The 22599-nt window shown below is 54.1% G+C and overlaps 1 protein-coding gene across 1 annotated transcript in view; it reads left to right on the top strand.

Annotated features, from left to right (window-relative positions):
* Window positions 1-22599, top strand: part of PLXNA4 (plexin A4) — a 457211-nt gene that overhangs the window by 327967 nt on the left and 106645 nt on the right. Inside the window, exon 5 of the mRNA XM_075558680.1 lies at window positions 16804-16904. Within this exon, the coding sequence (XP_075414795.1) occupies window positions 16804-16904 (101 nt within the window). The remainder of the gene's footprint in view (window positions 1-16803; window positions 16905-22599) is intronic.

Below are 22599 nucleotides of genomic sequence, written 5' to 3'. Positions count from 1 at the left end.
AATGAGCTCCTTCCAGGCCACGCCTGCTGCCGAGTGAAAGGCAAGAGGAGGGGCTGCAGAGGTGGAGCACCCTCCTTTGGCACCCACAGGCATCGGTGACCCTCTGTTTGCCCCTCTGTGGACATGCCCACTCCCAGGCTTGCCTCACTCTCAAAGCCCCTGCCTGCAGCAGGGGCAATTCCCAGGACCACTCTGGTCTTTGCTAAATCTAAACTCTGCCTTTCAAGCCAGGGCTCCTTCCAGAGACAAAACAGGGTCCCAGGGATGGAGTTTTTGCCAGCTGTCTGCCCTTACCACCGGACTGGCTCTCTGGGGGGTGCCCTTGGTTTCTGGGGTGATGCTGGGTTCTCCCCACATTTAGGGCGCTGCCGTGGAAAGGCCAAGGTGAGCCACAGAGAGAAAGCATGAAGGACCTGCCTACACCTCCCATCCAGAACCAGCCAGTGGACCATGGAGGCCCCATTAGAGGGGCGCTGGGTTCCCTGGGGTCCTTCCCTGGCTGGCATTTCAGAAGCAGATAGCCAGCCCTTTCTTCTGAAGAACCACTGGGTGGAATTGAGCCTCCAATCTTTCAGTTAGCAGCTCGGTGTGTGAATCATTATTACCCACTCCCACCCCCTTCACGCCCACTGGCCACCCAGGGACTCAGAGCCAGCCTCTCCTCAGCCCAGCTGTGTCAGAGGGCAGGGGCAGGGAGAGCCGGCCCCCAGGATGCTTCTTTGTCCCCAAGGTCACAGCTGCAAGCTGGGCTGACTAGAGCTACAACCCACTTAAACACGACACCCAGTTCTAACCACCTTGAGCAGGGCCAGGTTCAAGTTCTCCTACTCCGACCAACCTGGGACTTAGTCTGCTATGGGTCCCCAGATCATGTCTGCATGTCAGGACAGAACTCTGGATAGCAGATGCCCCAGGACCTGAGCTCGTCCTGACGTCTAAAGCCCCTCTGCCAACCTACTGCCTTCAAACCAGTTCTGACTTGAACTGTTTCATAGGGCCCCGGAGCCTGTAAGTCTCTGTGGACAATACTGCTTCACCTTTCTCTTGAGGGCCAAAGAGTTGGCTGGATGTAGCTTCTGACTTTTTGGTCAGCAGTGCACCACATAACCACTGTACCGCCAGGGCTCCTGACCATCAAGACTACAAGGCCAGCATTGGTGACGTCTCAGTGAGTCCGTCTCCCCAGCTCTCCCTTCCTGCCAGAGTGGCATGGCACACCCCCAGGTGGTCTGGAGCCCCGGCTCCCCAGTGAGTCCCAGCCTGCTTTGGAGACGACCTCTCCAGGGTGGTTCGGTGGGAACCCCGCAACCGTGGCGGGCCTCTGTGAACCTCCACACCTTCCAGGGGGCAGGGCCACCCCTCAGCCTCTGGGCCGGGGACCAGAGCAGAGAGGGGGTGGCTGTACCACCTGGAGGGTGGGGAGTCACAGGCCTGCCTGTCTACCTTGAACAAGTCACTTAGGCACTCCCAAAACAGAAGACTCACCCGTGACCTGCTCCCTAGCTGGCCAGCAGGGAGGGGTGAAAACAATCATGATGGGGAAATTGCTGTATAAATTGTCAGCTCTGATCAGCTGTCCCAATTTATCTTCCGTGCCCCCGCCCCTCCCTCTGACTCAGGGGCGCTATGTGGTCTTTCAGATCCCCTTGCTCCCGCAGCCAAGGCCAGTGGACCCCAGCCCAGGGGTCCTCAGGCTCATCATATAGAGGTAGGGAGGTTTGAACCTTGGTCCCCCTGCCCATCAGTTTGCCCTGCAGGGATGGCTTGTGTGAGGTGGCTATGACGTTGGAAGTTGTACACCCAGGTCCTTCAGACCCCAGCAGGGTCACCTGCCTTGAAGACAGCCTTCAGCAGAGCCTTCCAGCCTAAGAAGGACTAGGAAGAAAGGCCTGGCACTGTGCTTCTGAAAATCACCCAAGGACATTCCAAGGGGTCATGAAAAAGAGCGTGCTCTCTGCTGAGAGGCACTCGGTAGCCAGGACTGGGGGCTCCAGGCCATTACTGAACACAGCGATGACACCGCACCCGACAGCGCTCTCCCTGTTGCACCTGAGGTCCTGTGAACGGGGGTGGGGTGGGGGGTGGGAGGTGCTGATTTGGCTGAAACCAACCACAGCACTGGCTCTTCAAGACGAGTCAGATGCCGGCTCCCGGGAATGGTGATTCTGTTGGCTTGAGGCCCTAGAGCTGATTTTGGCACTCGGCTAGATGTACAGCCTACTAGCCCAGCAGGAAGTGCCCTGGCTCCTCACTGTGCACTAGGGACCCCTTCCCCTCTTGAGCGGCCAGGATCCATCAGGAGTGGTACTTGGTGTGGCCTGGAAGGAGCTCATCACGGAACTGCCCCATAGGGCTCTCAGGGGCTGTCCCCTTTAGGAAACAGATCGCCAGGCCTAGCTTCTGATGTGCTTCTCTGGGTAGGCTCAACCCAAACCTCAGCCCAAGTCTGGCCCTGGCCAAGCCTGCTCCCCAAAGCCTCGCCGGCAGGTTTAATCAAGAAGAAAAATGAATCCCACGGGTGGCAGCCACCTGCCTTCAATTGTCACCTGAATAACTTCGATGTTGTAGCTCTCCAGCCTCCAGGAGGCTTGTTTGCAAACCCGGCGACCAACCCCGAGTCTCCGAGGCCAGAGATGGCATCAACATGTCCCTGTCCCAGCAGGGGCGGCTGGACTTGATGCCAAGACTGTCACGCTGTCCTCACTGCTGTGCCCCTGGCCCAGTAGTCAGTGCCCACATGCCAGTGCTCAGGACAGCTGCTGAGTCTGGCCCGGTGCCAGTCTCCTGCTCAGCCCAGACCTGCCACCGCCACCACCACCAACTTCTAGTCAGGCCGGTAAGCAGAGGTCAGGGGAGACACTAAGCAAATGAAGACCATGGTTAGCTATGACCTCATTCATCCCATGGAACCATTGCCCCCTCCCCACCCCACAGAACTCACTGCTACGCTTCCCCTCTTCCTGCCCAGTGCCCTTCAGAAGGGGTGAATTAGAGCGAACGGGCTGCCCGACAGATTGGGGGCAGATGGGATGAAAAGAAATTGTGATTTTTGCAAGAAGTGGTGGCTAAGTGGTCACCTTTTGGTCTGCCAACTGCAAGGTCAGCAGTTTGAAACTACCAGCCGCTCCCTGGGGGAAAGACTGGGCTTTCTACTCCCATAAAGAGTTGCAGTCTCAGAAACCCACGGGGGCGGTGCTACCCTGTCGTACAGGGCCACGATGAGTCGAAATCCACTGGATGGTAGTGAGATCCTTTATTTTATTTATTTGTTTACTTGTTTTTGATTGTATATGAAACACAAAGGCTATTGGAAAATCTGGGGCAGGGACAGCAAACTGGCTGGAGGGGGTGGGGCCAAGTTGGAAAGCCACACCCCCATAATAGTAAGGTGACATGGGGACCCGAGGAGCTGCTGAGGCCAGAAGCAGACCATGAAGTCCTCCCTGGAGTTGTCAGGTCCTACTCCTCACGCCTTGCTTGCATGGTACTGCAGGACAGCTAGCCCTCAGAGGGGCGCATCTGGAACCTGGAGCTGCTCAATTTAAGGTTAACGTTTCATTTGGGGGAAAGCGCTCCCATCCAGGAGATGTGAGCAGAGAGGACACAACCAGGGCCCGCCTGGTGAACGGGGACCAAGTGGCCATTAATTTGGTCCAGGCAAGAGTACTGGGCATATATTAGTCCACTGGATCCTCCAGACCCTGTTGAGGTCTGATAATAGGAAATGCCTCACCAAGCGGTTATTAAATGAGCAGACCTGGGTTCTGAACAGCGACTTGTGAGATCGCAAAGTCCACTTCCCCACTGGCCTGCCCCAGCTCCCCAGGGACCCACAGACTCTTGGCCAGCGCCTACTGATGGACACCGCACCCTGATGCTTCTCTGCCAAGGTCTCCATCCTCTGAGCTCATCTGCCCTTGGTAATGATGTTCTTACATGGGCCTACCATTCTGCTGTTGAGGCAACTGTGGCTGGGACAGGGACCAGAGTGGACAGAGGGAAACCGAAGCTCCCAGCCTCCCCTCAGGTCAGACTACCCGTGTCCACTTTTAATTTCATGCCCTGGCCAAGAAGAGGCACCTCCTTCCACTCATGTCCCCCTCTAGGCCAGCATCTTCTGCCCTCCCTGAGTCCCAGTCTAAGCATCAGTATTACCTGCTGGGCCACTTCTCATTTCTGAAGGGGACTCTCTGCCTTTGGGTCCCTAGTCTGGTGGAGATCAGATTTTCCCCTCACTGTTAAGTGGGTGAGTTACCTGGATCACCTGGAAACCCACCGGCCCACAGCTCCAGTGCAAAAAGATAAGCACCCGCAGATGGGGTGGCAGAAGCAACCTAAACGTCCGTCAAAAGATGAGTGGATAAATGTGTCCGTACATCCAATGGATCTCTCCTTCGCCATCTGTTGAAATGCAGCCCTGGTGCCTGCTTCCACGTGCATGACCCTTGACCAGGAAGACTCCTGCCCAACATCTTCCACGGAGAAATGGGTTTCGACCGGGTTGAATGGGAATGGTTTTGGTTTCCTCTGTGGAACACCTGGGTGGGCAGGTGAGCCTGTGCAGTAATTAAATTGGTCAAACACGAGTCCCGCCTCCGTTGGGGACTGGTTAGTTTTTAGGAAGAAAGCTCCCGTGGACTGAGGCGAGCACTGGGGGTGGGTGTTGCTGGTCTTCGGCAGACCATGTAGGAGAGTCCCTTGAGCCCAGACACAGTTTCGTGGTTCCTAAATGGTGTGGTGCTTTTGGGTAAAGAAGAGCCTAGGCTTTGACTTCCAAGTACAGTTTTGTTTAGTCTCATTGTGATAAAAAATAAACCATATAGCTAATACAACCCTTGCCCGTTCAACCTTCGTTCCATGTTGGCTTCAGCCAGGCGGACTGTGTTTCATGCATCATCTTGGGCAGCCGTCGCCTGGCTCCGTTGTCATGTTCTCCATCATGGTTAATAGATGCACCATGCTTCCCTCCTCTCCCACACTTGGAACCACCAACAAGCCTTGGTCTCTACACATTTGCCTACTTTGGATAGTTCTAGATAGACGTGAGATCACTTGCCTAGTCTAGATATTTCTAGATAGAAATGAGATCCTTTGCTTATTCTAGATAGTTCTAGATAGATGTTTGCCTGTTCTAGATAGAAGTGGCATCTTTGGCCTAGTCTCGTTATCGCTCAGTAGTTGTGGGTTCGTTTGCATAGTCTAGATATTTCTAGATAGACGTGGAATCATTTGCACCATTCTAGACATGGTTAGATAGAAGTGGGATCCTTGGCCATTCTAGCTAGCTTAGAGAGAAGCACGTCCTTTGTCCCTTTGCCACTGCCCTGTGTCACTCAGCATAATGTTGTCAAGGTTCATCCAAGTGGTAGTGGACACAGCACTTCATTTCTCTTTTTCTGAGTAGGTGGTGTTTGCTCCTCTGTGTGGACGGACCACATTTGGTTCATCCTCCCATGTGTGGGTGGACATCTAGGGTGTTTCCCCCTCCCAGTGGCTGGGGTGAATATGGGTGTACCAGGTCCAAAATGAGGTTTGTGCTGACTAGCTGATCACTTGGGCTGAAGGTTAAGCCAAGGTTAGGTTAAACCAAAGACTACATGTGAAAGCATCTCTTAAAAACGATGTCAACGTCTCAAGTGTATCTGTTTGTTTAATTATACCGTGTTGGTAAAAACAACAACAATGCTGAAATTCCACAGAGCAAACCACGGCTAGCTGATTTACTACCTTTCCAAAAATCCTGCTTGCCACAAAATTCTGCCTTGTGTGTCTATAAACACAGAAGCTGTTTAAAATAGGCTTCTTCTGCTTTTCCTACCACCATATTGATGCTTCAACTTAAAGATAGATCCCAGACATCTCCCTACGCCCAGACAGACAGACAGGTGTTATCTTAGAGTATGGGTTTGTTTAACCCTGCCCAATGAGAGTGGGCATCTAGGCATTCCAAATCATCACCACCTACCAAAGCAGCGTGACCGTCCCTATGCGTGCATACCTGTGCTCAGGTGGCAGGGTTTCTGCAGGGAAGACTCAAGAGGGAAATGTGCTGGATCACTTTAAGCTTCAGTAAAGCTGCCGTATACTGCTCTCAAACATGGTGCAGCATTCTAAGCCCCCACTGAGAACGCGGCCCAGCATATAAACCTTGTAGAACGCTGTCTTCGTAACTACTGTCCGCTCAGTTCGCATTGGGAGAGCTACTGGAATCGTGCCCTGTGGGCAGCATTTCTTGTGCAGAAGATACAGTTTGTCCTTGTGGGCAAAGATGCCACATGTTCAAGGTCGCCCTTGAACCTTGGAGAAACCTCTTTTTATGTCCCCAGCAGTCTGGGCCTCTGATCCCTCAGTTGGATGGGTGTAGGTCGGGAAGAAGTTGGGGGCTAAGGGGGCAGCAAGGGCACTCAGGCTGCCTCTGGACCCACTGTCTCAGCCTGGAGTAGCCGGCAGTCCCTGGCTGGATGTTGCCTCAGTGAAGGATCTCCGTTTCTATCGTTTGGGCAGCGGGATTTCTCCGAGGCTCACATTCATTTTTGAAGGAAGAGGTTTGTCTTCTGTCCAAAAGATCCACACACTGGCAGCATCTTCCAAGGGGTAGTGTCTGCCAGCAAGGCCTCAGCCCATCAGTGGTGTGAGAGGCCACAGAGCCAACTCCGATGCTGGGTGACCTATGACCCAAGGAAATGTTGCCAAGTGCCGCACCATCCTCACATCCCATGGAGCTTTGAGTCCACTCGAGTCATCGCATCAGCCCATCTCAAGAAGAGTTTCTGTCAGCACCCTACACTTCTGACCACAGCATCCTTTAAAGGGACGGGCCTTTCCCGGCACCACGGTCAAGGTGAGCGACCCACAGTGTCATTATCCTCACTTCTCAGGAGGCCACCTGAAGGTGAGCGCAGACACCATTCCCAATACCAGACAGGTGAGGCCGGGCACAACCTCTGACTACTCCGCCCATAGATGTGAGTGCCCATCTGACCACCTCGACTCTGCTTGGAAGGGAGCCCTGTTGGCATAGTGGTTGTATGTTGGGCTGCTAACTGCAAGGTCTGCAGTTCAAAGCCACCAGCAGCTCTGATGGAGAAAGAGGAGCCTCTCTGCTCCCGTATAGATGTGTAGCCTTAGAAACCCACAGAAGGAGTTTGATTCTGTCCTATAGGGTTGCTATTTGTCCTATAGGGTTGCTATGAGTCAGAACTCAAAGGCAGTGAGTGAGTGAGTGAGTGAGTGAGTGAGTGAGTGAGTGAGTGAGTGAGTGAGTCTGCTTGGAATGACCTTGCTGGGGACACTGGTCAACCGTGCCCTGGACAGAAAGGCACTGGCCAACCGTGCCCTGGACAGAAAGGTTAGGGCCTGGATGGGAAGGGACACTCATCCAGCCTACCCTGGCAGCTGCTTCCCACCACCAACTGGTGCCAGGAGGCAGCGGGCTCAGCATATGCCAGGGACCTGCGTGGCCCAGTGGCCAGGCCTGGCCCTAGGTGTCTCTGTGCCAACCCTCTCCCTCCCTCCTCGCCTTGGCTGCTGGAACAAAGACCCCAGTGAGCAGGCTGAGCTTGGGAAGCACACACAGCAGGTCCCCAGCCCCCGCTCAGATGGAGCCACTGTCTTGGTCAGTGGCAGAGGCCTGGGAGAGTTGGCCCTACTTGCTGGGATGGGGTGGAGGAGGCACCACGACCCTCCTGGGCAGGGTTTCAGAGCCTCTGTCTCCAGTCCTGATCCCGGGGCTAGGGCGTGAGGGGACGTCCTAGTGAGGAGTCTATATCTGGGGACTGGGTGTCACAAGAACAGGCGTGTGGCTTTGGACACATTCCATTGGCACTGTAGCTTCTCCTGGGAAATGAGGAGATGGTGGCTAGATTTTTTTAAATCATTTTATTGGGGGCTCATACAACTCTTAGCACAATCCATACATGCATCCATTATGTCCAGCACATTTGTACATCTGTTGCTATCAACATTCTCAAGACATTTGCTTTCTACTTGACCCCTTGGTATCAGCTCCTCATTTTCCCCCTCCCTCCCAACTCCCCCATTCCCCATGAACCCTTTAATAATTTATAATTTATTAATTTATTAAATAATTTATAAATTATTATTTTGCCATATCTTACAAGTCAGACATCTCCCTTCACCCACTTCACCACTGTCTGTCCCCCAGGCAGGAGGTTATATGTAGATCCTTGTAATCTGTTCCCCCTTTCTCCCTCACCTTCCCTCCACCCTCCCAGTATCGACACTCTCTCCACTGGTCCTGAGGGGTTCATCTGTCCTGGATTCTCTGTGTTTCCAGTTCCTATCTGTACTGGTGTATATCCTCCGGTCCAGCCGGATTTGTAAGGTAGAATTAGGATCATAATAGTGGGGGGGGTGGAGCATTCAAGAACTAGAGGAAAGTTGTATGTTTCACCATTGCTACACTGTACCCTGACTGGATCGTCTCCTCCCCATGGCCCTTCTGCAAGGGGATGTCCAATTTCCCGCAGATGGGCCCTGGGTCCCCACTCTGCACACCCCCTCATTCACAATGCTATGATTTTTTTGGTCTTTGATGGCTGATACCTGATCCCTTCGATGCCTTGTGATCTCACAGGTTGGTGTGCTTATTCCATGTGGGCTTTGTTGCTTCTCAGCTAGATGGCTGCTTGTTTATCTTCAGGCCTTTAAGACCTCAGATGCTATATCTTTTGATAGCCAGGCACCATCAATTTTCTTCACCACATTTGCTTGTGCACCCATTGTCTTCAGCGATCGTGGCAGGAAGGTGAGCATCTCAGACTGCCAAATTGTTAGAACACAGTGTTCTTGTGTTGAGAGAGTACTTGAGTAGGTGGCTAGGTTTTTGTCAACATCCCTTTCAGTTTCTTGTTCCTCCAAGAATCCCAGTGCTCTCAGCCATCCTGGGACCTTCCCACCCACAGGCTGCCTTAGCAGCTGCTCTTTGCACTACACACCAATGGGCTGCAATTTGGCCTGCTCCAATGGATGGACGCAGTGGCTACAACAATGGGCCCAAGCGTAGGAACCATGGTGAGGATGGTGCCGGACCCAGGAGGTGCTTTGTTCTGTTGTTTATAGGTCGCAATGGGTCAGAACCCACTGACAGCACCTCACAGCAACAGTGCATTAAGTAGACCCTCCCAATGGTGGTGCACAGAGGAAGACACTCAGCCTGAAAGGTTGGCAGTTTGAACCCCCAGCTATGGCAGGGGATAGAGGGGTGGCTGTCGAAGTCCATCCAGAGCTACAGCCCTGGAAGCCTGGTGAGGAGACCCGAGAGGGCCTGGCTCATGTGTGGCAGATACTGGAAGATCCTCTCATTGTGTTAAAACAACCACATGGAGTGAACTGCAGTGCAGGGTAACCCCATGTGTCTTAGGGTTTTCGGGGCTGGTTTTTCTGAAAGTGGATGGCCAGCCTTTTCCCAAGTCTGTCAGCTAGCAGACCAGCATGTTAATGATTGGCGCTGCCCAGGAATGGCAGCTGGAGGCCCCCAGAAGAAAGAAATGTCCCCACAGAGGCTTGGTGGGGGCCCATCACACTCATAGGCAGTGCTAAATCCTCCTCAGGCCATTGCTCTGCTTCCCGTGTGAGAACAGGCTCTGGGCAGGATGGGCAGGATGGTATGGGGTAATATCTACCCAATCTGACAGCTCCCCCAGCAGCTGCCCAGTATTTCTGAGTGGACCTCATCTTGTCTGTTTGTTTTTTTTAGCAGGGGGTGGGGGGAATTTGGACCATTTTGAAGGAAATTGGGTGCCGAAGAAGTCTTTGGACATTTAAATTAACTGCAGCCGTCAGGTTCTGCAGAACCACAGTATCATTTGCATCCAATTACACGCGGAGAGATGGAGCAATAGCTCACACTTCGACCAGAATGTCAAATACTTAAACAAATCAGAGGTGCTCACAGGGATGGGGCTCCCCCGCCTGTGTGGGCCGGCTCTGCATGTAATCAGCAGCATGGCGGGCAGGGTAGGACCCCAGTGCTGGGCCCCAGAGGGAGACACTTCTCCAAGTGTCAAGGGCACCAGGCAGGGGCACAGTATGGGGGTGAGGGCAGGACTTGGGGAGCTCAGAGATCACAGCCCTGCTCCCAGGTCCTCAGGCAGTGGAATTGGTTTGCCAGAGTGCAGGAGCTTCTCAAGGTCACAGCCTGAGTTCAAGTTCAATGTGGGCTCAGCTGCTCCTTGTCTTCGCATCCTGTTGGCTTTAGTTGACCCTGGCTTGTCTCTGACTCAGGGGGACGTCAGGTACAACAGAAGAAGCTGTGAGCCTGGCTGAGCCATCTGCACTGCCCAGGGTCTGTTGGAGTCCATCTTCAGGGGCATCAGGTCAACACCCCTGGATGAGGTTCTCCTTGTCTTTGTTGACCGCTCCCCCCCCCTCCTGCCTCCGGTGGGCTTCTAGCCATTGGCCTTTCCCAACAGTGTACCTGCACCGGACACGTTTCTGCTGTGGTCCATTAGGTTCTCCGAGGCTCATTTGGGGCAGTCATTTGCCGTGTCTTTGCCTTCCTCGGGAGCTCTCTGAAACCTGTCCACCATGGGTGATGCTGCTGGAATTTAGCATGATGGTGGCACGGCGCCTGCCACTGCGGGAACACGGAAGGGAGGTCCCCCAGACTGAAAGCGAGTGGCAACGTTTGGCCTGAGGCCATCACTTTGTCAGTGTGGGGGCTTGGTCTTTGGCTGGGCGGGGGAAGGAGCTGCGACCACAAGTCCATGTACAAAATGTTCCAAACCGCACGATGGCCAAGGGGCAAAGAAAACCCACAGCCTAACGGAGGAGGGTGGTTCTGCAGGATTGGGGGAGGGCCTGGGAGGGAATATGGGGGACTGGGTTGGAGCCACGGGCGAGAAAGTCCCCACAGGGTATAAGTAGGGACCAAAGACCTTATCCCACCCGGACCCATTGAACCCTGCATCAATTCCCTGAATTCCAAACCCCTCCATGGAACCTCTTGGAGAGGCTGGGGAGAACGGAGCAGGGAAGGTTCTAGACACAAAAAGATACTGGAGGCAGACGTCCAGAGCTGGAGAAGGAGGGCTGCTGATGCACAAGGACATGTGGTCGGAGATTCTCATCCCAACAGCCTTCCACGGCACCTTCTCCATTAACCAGAGAAGGGGGGTGACGCCTAATGTCCACTCGAGGGCCTGGAACTAGTTCATCGGTGTGAACGTGTGCTGTCAATAAAGGCTTCTTCCCCCCAGAGGTCCAGGGAGGCAAGCTGAGAATCGGTGTTTCCCGACCGCTCAGCCACTGTGAAGAAATCAGCTGCGGAGAGGCGCCCAGTGGGCTCTTGAACGAGACCAAGATGCTCCCAGAGGACTGTGTGCAGACACTCCTGACGGGCCCAGCGCAGGGCAGCCACGTGTGGAACGTTCTGGAAGCTAGCCTGGAAGCCATTGCAGACATATTCATCTGTGCCTTCCCTGGCGCCTGTGTTGGGGGTGGCCAGGGGGCAGGTTTCAACCGAGTAGGTTCCTAGGTCATCCAGCACCAAGGACAGCTCTGAGCGCCCCACACCCTGATTCGTTCTCCCGGCAGAAACCCGAAACCCCGCCCCCTCTGCCCAGTCTTCCTCCTTGGCCTCTGCCCATGGACTGAATTCCCTCACTCAGCTAATCAGCATGCCTGGCGCTGGAGCTTAAGACTTTAATCAGCGTGGGGTGGTTTTAATTAACCATGTGGCTCTGCATCTGGAGTGGTTGTGTTCCAGGGTCATTGGGGGGGGTGGGGGGGGACGCAGGCAGTGGTGTGAGGTGCGGGTGGAGAATGTAAGCACTGCAGGAGAGGCAGTGACAGGGGGTGGGGTGGGGACAGCAAGGTATCAGAGTCATGAATCTAGAGTGCTATCCACGGATGGCGGGCCACATCCAGTTTTCAAAAGAGGTTTCGAGTGTCCGGGAAACTCCCGGTGCTTTCTGGAATCCTCTGTGGCATGGGGTGGTGTAGACAGGGGGATGTGGGGGGGGCTTGACCTTGCTGGAGACTTCTGTCAGAGAGGTGCGCCCCTGGGCCTTGTGAGAGGCTGGAAAGGCAGGGGGGCAGCACCTGACTCTCAAACACTGGCAACTCTTTCTACGTGGCCCGTCTGAATCCTGTTGGCTCCCTGTTGCCAGCATTCACGCTTAGAAAGGAGACATGGAAACTAGATGAAGTTCAGAAGACAGTGCCTTAGCCATTCAATGCCGCTACAACAGAAATACTGGAAGAGACACAGCCGGTCCTGGGCCCGCCTCACCATCATTCCTGTGGATCTGGGAGCCCGTGGCTATCGCCACGGTGTCAGTCCATCTTGTGCAGGTCTTCCCCTTTGCTGCTGCCCCTTGACTGTACCAAACATGATGCTGTCCTTCTGCGAGGAACGGCCCTGCCAGATAACATGTTCCAAGTATGTGAGGCAAAGTCCCGCCATCTTTACTTCTAACGAGCATCCTGGCTGTCCTCTTCGCACATGGGTGTATTCATTCCACTGGCCACGCAGAGTCCGTCGAACTGTCTGCCAACACCATCATTCAGAGGCGCCAATTCTTCTTCAGTCTGCCCAGATCAGGGCCTTGCCTCTAAGGGAAGCCTTTCTCTGTCTGTCTGCTCTGGGGGGTAGAAGGCTCGGGTCTCCCCTCAGTTTCTGTTCCTTGGCTCCTTGGATCTCTCGTGTGAAGTGCTCTCTGTCTTCTCCATCTCTGCTTCCTTCCTTGCTGTATCACATCGGTGTTGTAGTGGTTACAAACTGGGCTGACCGATCTTCCAGGTCAGCTGTTAAAACCTCTAGTGACTCCAAAGGAGAAAGACGGGAGGTTCTACTCCCGGAAAGAGTGACGGTCTCAGAAACTCATGGGGAGCCATTCTGCCCTGTCCTGTAGGGCCATTATGAGTCAGAATCGACCCATCGGCAGTGAGTTTGAGTTTTGTGATATCTCAAAAGACACACTCTACACTAAATGCCAGCACCTTGACATAACAAAGAAACCCCATGCCCACATGGGACCACACACGCAGGTCTCTATACTTTTGGAGACCTAGGTCCGTCCAGAGCAGGAGGCAGTCAAAATGGCCAGGGATGCATGACCCAACCTTTAAGTACAGGATGAAGGTGCGTGGCACGGCTTGTCTGCCTTCGAGAAGACCAAGCGTGAGCTGCCCAGATGACGGTCCTCTGGCACGTGTGTTTGGAGACCATCTTTGTCCACACCAGCGACAGGACTGCCATGGGAGGGGGTCATCTTGGAAGTTGAGAAGAGCTGAGGATGCTAGAGTGAAAGTGATTGTCCCTCACTTCAAAGAAGAGTGACAAGACTGAGAGCGAGAGACCTGGCCTGTTTGCCCAGGGAGAACCCAGGTCCTGTCACGTATGCCCAGAAAGCAGCTCCTGGCCCAAAGGGATCTGTATGATGACACCACAGGATGGACCTTTGTGAGCCGGATTCATAGTGACCCAGGCCCAACAGGAAAAACAGAACCAAGCAAAACTAACAACCTGGTGCCCCATCCTGCGCCATCCCCGTGATTGGCTGTGAATTCGCTCCTGTGGTCCATGGGGTCTTCCTCTGCTGACTCTCTGCAATGGATCATCAAGCCTTTCTTGCCCATCTTCATCTAGAAGCCACCCGGAAACCTGTTGAGCCTCCACTGACAGAAGGGTAAAGGGCAGTTCATGAGGGGTCACTGGACAGGAATGGAGCATGTGTCGCCCCCATGCAAGGAGGTCATCTCTAGAGCATCTCAATTTTTGTATCTATATCTGGTAGCTAGTCGTGATGTCTCTTGCTGGCCTCGCAGTTAACCGTCCACCGTGTGACCCACAGCACCACCAGGACTCCCGCAGATGTGTCAGCAGTGATCAAAGGGAAGCTGAAATTCCTCATCTGCCCAACACAACACCAGGAAGGAAGGAAAGGGGCCTCCAAGGTCAAGGCCACAGCCAGTCCGCAGGAGGCCACAAGGCAACAGACGTCAGAGCTCCGAGTGGACATGAAGGGATGGAAACCAAAACGCTGCACCAGACCCTGGAAACAGGAGGGGAAAGGAGACTGCAGGGGCTTTGGAATGAAGGACTCAGTGTCATGATTGAATCAAGAGGCAATGGGCAGGCTGGTGCAAGTGTGTCTGCCCAGGAGTTCCAAGTGGCTGGTGTGGTGTCCCTCCCCCAGAGGCAGCTGCCCTGTGGACCAGCAGAGAAAATCAATTATCTTAGCTCAAGCTGGAGGGTTAGGGATCCAGGCTTCAGGGAATAAGAAAAATGTCCCAACTGGACAAAAAATGTCTTTGTGGGTATTTTTCCTTTCAAGTAAACAAAAATAGCAGAAACCACAACAAACTAAAACCCTCTTGGGAAGGATTAAGCGGACAAAACAGAATAAAGACCAGGGTGATCCAAAGGAAAGACAAGTTAGACATGAGCCAACATCTTGTTAGTAAGAACCCACTGTGGAGCCTTGGTGGAGTAGTGGTTACACACTGGGCTGCGATCCATATGGTCAGCAGTTCAAAGCCACCAGCCACTCCAAGGGAGAAAGACAGGGCTTTCTACGCCCATACATACAGTCTCAGAAACTCATAGGAGAAGTTCTCCCCTGTCCTACAGGATCACTAGGAGTTGGCATCGACTCGATGGCAGTGAGTTTGGTGAACCCTGAAGGAGCCCGGGTGGTGTGATGCTGATGATGTGTTAGACTGCTAGCTCTAAAGTCAGCAGTTCAAACCCACCAGCTGCTCTCTGGGGGAAAGGTGAGACTTTTGCTCCTATGATTTGCAGCCTCTGAAGTCTACAGGGGGCAGTTCTACTCTGTCCTGTAGGGTTGCTTAGAGTCAGGATCACCATGGTGGCAGTGAGTTTCTATACTCTGAAAGTAGCCCTGGGACGTTCAGTGCTAGTTCAAACCCCAACGGCTGCTGGGCAGGAGGAAGGTGGGCCGGCCTGCCGCCGTCCAAAGTTGCAGCCTCAGAATCCCTGTGGGGCATTTCATTCTCTTACAGGGTTGTCATGTGTCAGAATCCACTCGATGGCAGTGGGTTGGGTTTGAAGGCCCCCGCTCAGAGCGGCACAGCTGGTTAAGCACCAGGGAAAGGTAGGCAGTTTGAACTCCCCCGGAGGCATCTCAGAGGAAAGGCCTGGAGCTCATCTTCTGAAGGAGATCAGCTCCTCAGAACCTCCGGAGTGGGGGGAGAGAATGGGGGGAAACTCTCTGAAACCGGAGGAAGTGCCATGAGTCCGGGTGGGCTGAAGGGCACCTGGCCTGCCCCAGGAAGTCGTGTAAAGAGCCATCAAGGAAAAGTCATGTAGCCTCGGGAGAAGAAGGCTCTCAGCAGATCCTTCCAGGTGTGCAGGGTATGGTGCCCCTCAGAGTGTTTTCCGCTCACGCACGCATGGCGAAAGCACACATCAAGGTTGGGCTTGCAGGAGAAGCCTGGTTCAAGGTCAAGGGTGTGAGCAGAAGGCAGACTCGCAGCAGGGCCTCTTTGATGGCGTCAGAGTGCAAACCTTCCCAAAGCAGCTGGCCAGCTGGCCGGGCCAGAGCAGAGTGGACAAGGGACAGCAACTGCACCAGTCTCTGACATTTTGCAAACAAGGACAAGGAGAAGAGCAGCCCAGGGCAGGCTCTCCGGAGTCGCAAGGAGGGTGAGACTCGCCGCCGAAGGACCAGGGGGAAAGCAGAGCACCCCTTGATGACAGAGAAACCAGGCTTGGGGAGGATGTGCCTGTCGGCTCATTGTATTTTTAAGAAGCAAAAGCGTGGGACATTGGATGTCCGCGGAGATATTTTGGAGTTGGGGGCTGGGATATTTGAGTGCGCACTAGAGACATAGCACCTGGATCCAGCAAGTGTGAATGCAAAGAGTCTTGGGCCCCTCAGTCCCTAAACAAAGTGGTTAGCGTCCCTCGTGCTAGGTATCCACCTGCTCCGATAGCATCTCCCCAAGTGTCATTAGATTTTGAGGCTCTCAGCATCCTCACCCTCCTTCCTGGCTGTAAAGAACATCTAGAGGAGCACCCATGGCGGGGGTGAATTATGTGCCCCACGCTAAGTGCTAGACTCCTAAACCCCCAATCCTGTGGGCGCGCGGTCTGCCCTTCGGAAAGCAGAGTCTCTCCATTGTCTGGTTGTTGTTGGACGCTCTGACCCCACATGCAACAGAACAAGCTGCTGGCTGGTCCTGCACCATCCCCACCATCACTATTCCGTCTGAAGCCCTGGTGATAGCCCATGCATCCGTCTGCCTCATGGAAGGTCCTGCTCTCATCCGCTAACCCCTGACTTGACCAAGCACAGGTCCATTTCCAGGGACTGGTCCCTCCTGATGACGTGTCCAAAGTAGGTGCGAGGAAGTCTCACTGTCCTGGCCTCTGAGGCCCATTCCAGCCAGACCCCTTCCAGAACCAGTTTATTCCTTCTTCTGGCCGTGCATGGTCCCTTCAAGATGGATCTGCTGATGAGGTCGTGTGGAGATGCCTCACCCCTGGTAGATTTTCAGGCAGAAAACCATCCGTTTGACAGAGAAGAGTAATCATAAGTGGTGGTGGTTGGGGGGAGGATGAGGTGGGGGGAAAAGACACCACCCCGAAACCCCCAAGGAACAAGGAGAGTGGCGAGGCTCCGGAAGCCTACAGGAGGACATCCCCCAGAGCGGTCAGAAAGAGCCCTACCCTACAGAGAAGCCATGTCCCTAAGCTGAGGCCCCCCCACTTGTGACATTCCTACAGCAGCCCTAGCCGAGTGACACAGCTTGATGGTGACACTTCCTGGCTGTTCTTCAGAGCCGTGACCACTCTCCCTTGTCCCTCTGTCCTAGCTGACCCGTGTCCCGGTGGAGTCCTGCAGTCAGTACCGGAGCTGCAGCGAGTGCCTGGGCTCCGGGGACCCCCACTGTGGCTGGTGTGTGCTCCACAACAGGTGAGTACCCAAGGGTGGGCGGCACCCTCCACAGGGCCGCTTCCTCCTCCTCCTCCTCCTCCTCCTCCTCCTCCTCTCCATCCTTCACCCCTTCCCTGAGATTCCTCAGTCCCACCAGCCTCCTCAGTCTTACCACTGTCCTTATCAAATGTCTCTCCCTTCTCTTCTTGTTTTGCTTTCTCTGTGAGTTGCTAAATTCCCATGAAAACTATCAGGAGATGGCAGTCTGGGTGCTGCTGGGTCAGCATGGGAAGAGCATACTGAGAAGGTGTTCACTGGAAGACACAAGGGAGAGCAAAGTCTGGACTTGTCTGACTGTGGGTGATTTTCTGGGACTGAACACCAAGGGGCCACAGGGTCCCTCTCTGGCCATGTAGACAGCTGACATCCGCTTGGCATTCCCTTCAGGGTCCCCATGGAGCTTTTTGAACCTCCGCTGTGCAGTTAAAGTGTTACCGCTGGGCCCCTCTCTGATCTCACAAGCCCTGACGCTGACTGTCAGAGCTGCCTGGGCCTGGGCCCCTGAGCCACTGGCCGGTCCCAGGACCTGGGTAACCACCGTCTGTGGTCTCAGTGGTGCTGGCTCCCTGCTATCCTCAGAAGTAAGGAGGATAGTGTGGGCACCGCAGGGGCAAGTGGGCTGTTGGTATTGAGCCCTGTAGTGGGACATGAGACCTGGGCCACCAGCCTCAACCCAAGGGAGCTTCCTCTGGGGAGCAGAATGAGGTCATGTGGGTAGGAGTGCAGTGGGGGTGGGGGGATTGGGGATGTTACATTCATGCAAAGTTGGGGAGTGGGGGTCAGAAAGCTGGAAAGGGTTTGGGAAGGAAGAAGAGCCCATGGACACCCATCCCTCCTCCCACTGGGCTTTTCAGTGACTCCACTGACCTTCCAGATGGTTCTGCTGGAGTTGCAGTCTCTGCTTTCCTGGGATTGCCTTCTGTGGTAGTTAAATAATCCGGTGTCAATTTGTGAAGGGGTGGAGTCTAGCCTGTCAATCAGGTTGCAGCTTGATGACCTCATTAGGAGGCATCCTGGAGATCAATAGCTCACTGGAGGCCACGCACTCCCTGCAAGACAGTCCTATTGACAAGACACATGGAGCTACGCTAGAGCCCTGGAGCTGAAGAACCCTGCCAGTGCTGAGGTGCTTCCACTGCCACTGGATCCACAAGACTTTCCATCCACTGGCCTGCAATCTTCCTGCACTCAGTGTCATTGCATGTGTTGCATGAGTCTGAAGAGGAATTTATGGACTAGTAATGGGCACGCGGGCTAACAGATGACTTATGGACTTGATCTGGACTCTGGGATGTTTTCTTAATATACAATTGCTCTTGTATGTAAAGCTCTTTCTTACACACAGATGAGTGTCTATGAATTTGTTTCTCTAGTCCATCCAGACTAATACACCTTCTCTGACTGATTAGGGTGGCAGCCAGTCCCTTGGCCTCCACGTGGCGCCATGTCCTATCTGAGCTGGCAGATCTTATTTGAGAGTGGCTGAGCATGGGCCAGCCCTTAGTAAGCGTGACCCTTGGGAAGCAGGACTCAGCAGGCCTTGGCCCTGAGCTTGGTACCCAGTGCAGTGATGGTGAGGAGGCTGCAGTCAGGGGTAGGGTGGCCCCTCCTTGTTCAGGGGACTACAGCAGCAACAGGTGGGCAAAATCTGGGAAGGATGGGGGAATGAAAATCTAGGGGCAAGTAATTGTTGGAAATTTGATTTCCTCATGTTGAAACAGACAGCACGACACCTCCTCCCACTGGTGGAGTGAGACTAGAGTTAGGTAATAAAGGGTTTTTATCCAGCTCCATGTGCTCCAACAGGCCAGGGTGCCGATCTCTGTCACCCTTGAGCCTCCTCGTTATATGAGGGCCCCTGAGAACAGACACTGGTGCCGGGAGGCAACTGACAGAGCTGGTAAGCCCTGGTTTCCCCCAGAGCGCAAAGCACAGGAGCAGAGGACACCAGGAGATCTGCCATCTCCCTCCCTCCCAGCTGTGCTGGCCAACAGGAACCTCCTGACCATGACCAAGGTGGGGCCGGATGAAAATGCCTCTAGTCCCTCTCTGATTCTGGGTCTATCTTTGTTACTTCGACTATTTAACTTTGGTCACAGACGTGAAATCCGCATGGAGTAGAATGGACCATCTCAAAGTTAACAATTTTGCAGCATGGAATGCACTCAGGAGGTTTTGTAACCATCACACACACACACACACACACACACAAACACACAGACACCATCTAGTTCCAAGGCATCCCCTGGGCAAAGAAAACCCTATGCCGGTAAGCAATTTCTCCCAATGCCTCACCTCTCCTGACCTAGGCAACCAACCACCCATCTGTGTTCTCCTGCGAGTGTTTCTCTCCATGGAGGAGCTGCCGATGACCATGCTGTGGGTTTTCAGTGGTTGTGACTGGCTGCTTCACTCGGCTTGTTCCCCGAGGTCCCTCCTTGTTGTCACAGGTGCCAGGACTCCATTCCTCCTTCTGGTTGGATAACACTCACTGTCTATGACTAGGCGAACTACTAAACTTCATCCGGGATCTGCTGATAGACACATGTGCTGGAGGGCTAGCTGTTGTGAACTGTGCTGCTTTAACATGGTGAGCAGGTACTCGTGCAGGTGCCTGTTTTCAAGTCGTTGAGCGCAGAGCTCAGCGTGGGGTTGCTGGTCAGGGGGATGACCATGCAGGTGGTGCAGGGGAAGGCAGTGTGTTGCTCACTGTTGCACATTGGGTTATTATGGGCCGGAGCCAATGTTTGGGCACCCAACAATGACAGCGCATCGTAGTTCCAAAGAGCCCTTTGCTACTAACCCAAGAAGGTCATGGGTTTGAGCCTTCCAGCCACCCCATGGGAGAAACACAGGCCAGTCTGTTTCCATAGAGATTGCAAAATTGGGAAATCCCAGTGGTTCTCAACCTGGGGGTCCCGATCCAGTTGGGGGGTGTCAAATGACCCTTTCACAGGGGTCACCTAAGACCATATTTCAGATGGTCTTAGGAACTGAGACACCGCTCCTCTATCTGTCTCCAGGGGAGTCCACCCACATGCAGATACCCCCACCTACAGGGTCACCACAAGATGAGGAACTGTATGAAAGGGTCATGGCATTATGAAAGCTGAGAACCACTGCTCTGTCCTATAGGGTCACTATGAGGCTGAATTAACCCCATGACGAAAGGTGGTATGATGGTGGTTGTGTTTTGGTAAGTGTGCTCTAAGATAAGAAACCCTGGTGGATTGAGGAGTTAGTGGATTGGGCACTGGGCTATATAGCAGATGCATCATCTGGTGTCAATTTGAGGATTGAGTGTGGAGAGGTGGAGACCAGCTGTCGAGATATAGCCAATGAGGCCTCTGTGTGGGCATGGCCTTCCCCCCAAAGATTCTAGGAACTGCTCTATTTCTTCCTTGGAGGCAGGAGACACTGTCTCTCTCTGCTCACTCCCTCAGACACTCTCTCAGCTCACTCCCTGAGAGACGCTCTACTGACAAGACACATGGTACTACTCTGATAGACCCCGTGACCTGGGAACTGGGGGAGCCATGTGGAGACCCCTGCCAGTGCTGAGATGCTTCTACTGCCACTGGATCCACAAGACTTTGCACCCACTGACTTGTGATCTTCTTGCATTCGCCATGATTGCATGAGTCTGAAGAGGACTTTATAGATTGGTATTGGACATATGGGCTAATATCGAACTATGGACTTGATCTGGACGGGTTGGGATGTTTTCTCAATATACAATCGCTCTTGTATATAAGACTTTCTTATACACCTATGAGTGTTTACAAATTTGTTTCTCTATTCTAACAAGATTAACACAGGCTGCTAACTGCAATGGCTGAAACCACCAGCCACTCACTCCACAGGAGAACAAAAAGTCTTTCTACTCCCAGAAAGACTCACGGTCTTGAAACACCCTCCCCATCCCCCAGGGGCAGCTCTACTCTACCCACCCCCCACCCGAGATGCCCTGGGTCAGCATGGACTCAGTGGCCATGAAAGGGGCTGTCTTAAAACCTTTTCCATCAAAACAAACATTGAATATCTAAATTGTACAGATAGAGACATTTTGGTAAAGGCCAGCACCCATGGAATCTACACCCTTGTAAAGATGCAGACATTTTCCTGATCCTGAAGTTTCTCCCAGGAACCTTCCCAGTCATCCCTGCTGCATCTTGCTTTTCCGCTGGCTCCTCTTTCAGATTCAAGCCAGGCGTAGCCCTTGCTCTCAAGGAACTGGGTGCAGACGGGACACTCGTGGCTTGACCGAGATAGGAGGAGGAGAGCCACAGAAGACAGGGGTGAGCAGGACTCATGGGGAAGCTGAGGACAGGGAAAGCAGTCATGAACACTAACCTGGGGGGCTCAGGTACAAGGAAGGGAGCCTCGATGTGGTGTGAGGCAGTACCTCTGCTCCGGGAGCCCGTGTCTGCAGACTCAGACTAATCCCGGCCTTTTCCGACCTGCCCTCTGTGCCAGGCACAGCACTACACTCAAGGGCAAAGCGGTGGCTATGCTGGATCATCTCTGCCCCAAAGCTTCCCGAGAGCCAAGCCTCAAACCCAAGAATGGGGAGGCAGTTTCAGCTGAGTTGACCCCAGCTTACGGTGACCCTGTGTGTATCGGAGCAGAGCGGTGCTCCGTAGGGATTTTTATAGACGCTCTCTCAGAAATAGATTGGCAGGCCTTTCTTCCAAGGCACTTCTGGGCAGACTTGAACCTTCACTTTGGGTGCAGGGTGAGAGCTGATGGTGGACAGGCTTCTGTGGCCAGGTGGCTAGGGCGCTGAATGGCTTGTTTGTACTGGGCAGGTCTCAGGCGTGCTGCACACTGAGCTCACTTAGAGAGGCATGTGTAGTCCGAGTCCTCGCCGCTGTGGCTCGCCTCCGTTGTTGGAGTGCTCACCTGACAGCCCAGTGGTACCAGCCCCGCTCCCCAACCCTCGTTGCCGCCTATCTCTAAAGGCCATAGCGGCTGCAACAAGGCTGGGTGCCTATTGGACGAGAGTCTTGAGCCTTCTTCCCAGCATTCCCCATGGGCCTGCCCTACCTGTCTGCCCAGGTGAAGGTGACGTGAATGAGCCTGCCTTAGCCCCCACCCAGCTGCCCCATTCTGGGCACTCCCCATGTCCACCCTTGGCAGACTGCCCCTCCTCACCTTCCACAGAGTGGCAAGCTGCCCAGCCCCAGAATCCTATCTCCAGCTCCAGGGGCGGTGAGATCCTGCCCTCAGACTGGCCTCATCGATTGGCCCAGACAGTCCCCCTTGAAGAAAAGTCACCGCCTCACTCCTGGGAGGCTCGGGTAACCCAAGACCTGGGCAGAGGACAGACGACGCAGGCTTTTCTCCGGTCTCTCTCAGGGCCTGGTGCCCTTTCCCCTGTCCCGACTTCTGCCGTCCGAAGGCCGCCCTGGGCTGCAGGGCCTGGCTGTCTGAAATCTCAGCAGGTGAGCCCACCTGACTGTGAACCAACTGGCCGGGGCGCTGCCGCTCACTCCCTCTTCCTCCCCAGGACCACAGAGGCATGGCTGGGTGGCTGAGCCAGCCTGCTGTGAGAGATCGTTTCCCCATCCTCTGGGTACCTCCAACCAGCCGCGTCATGTAGGCGCCTTCTCCAGGGGCCTGGGAAAGAGCTGAGAGCCCCTGTTGAGTGTGAGCCTGGTGAATACCTTGCTGA

The sequence above is a fragment of the Tenrec ecaudatus genome, chromosome 9 (assembly GCF_050624435.1).
Source record: "Tenrec ecaudatus isolate mTenEca1 chromosome 9, mTenEca1.hap1, whole genome shotgun sequence".
Taxonomy (NCBI): domain Eukaryota; kingdom Metazoa; phylum Chordata; class Mammalia; order Afrosoricida; family Tenrecidae; genus Tenrec; species Tenrec ecaudatus.
This window is presented reverse-complemented; position numbering and strand designations above follow the sequence as displayed.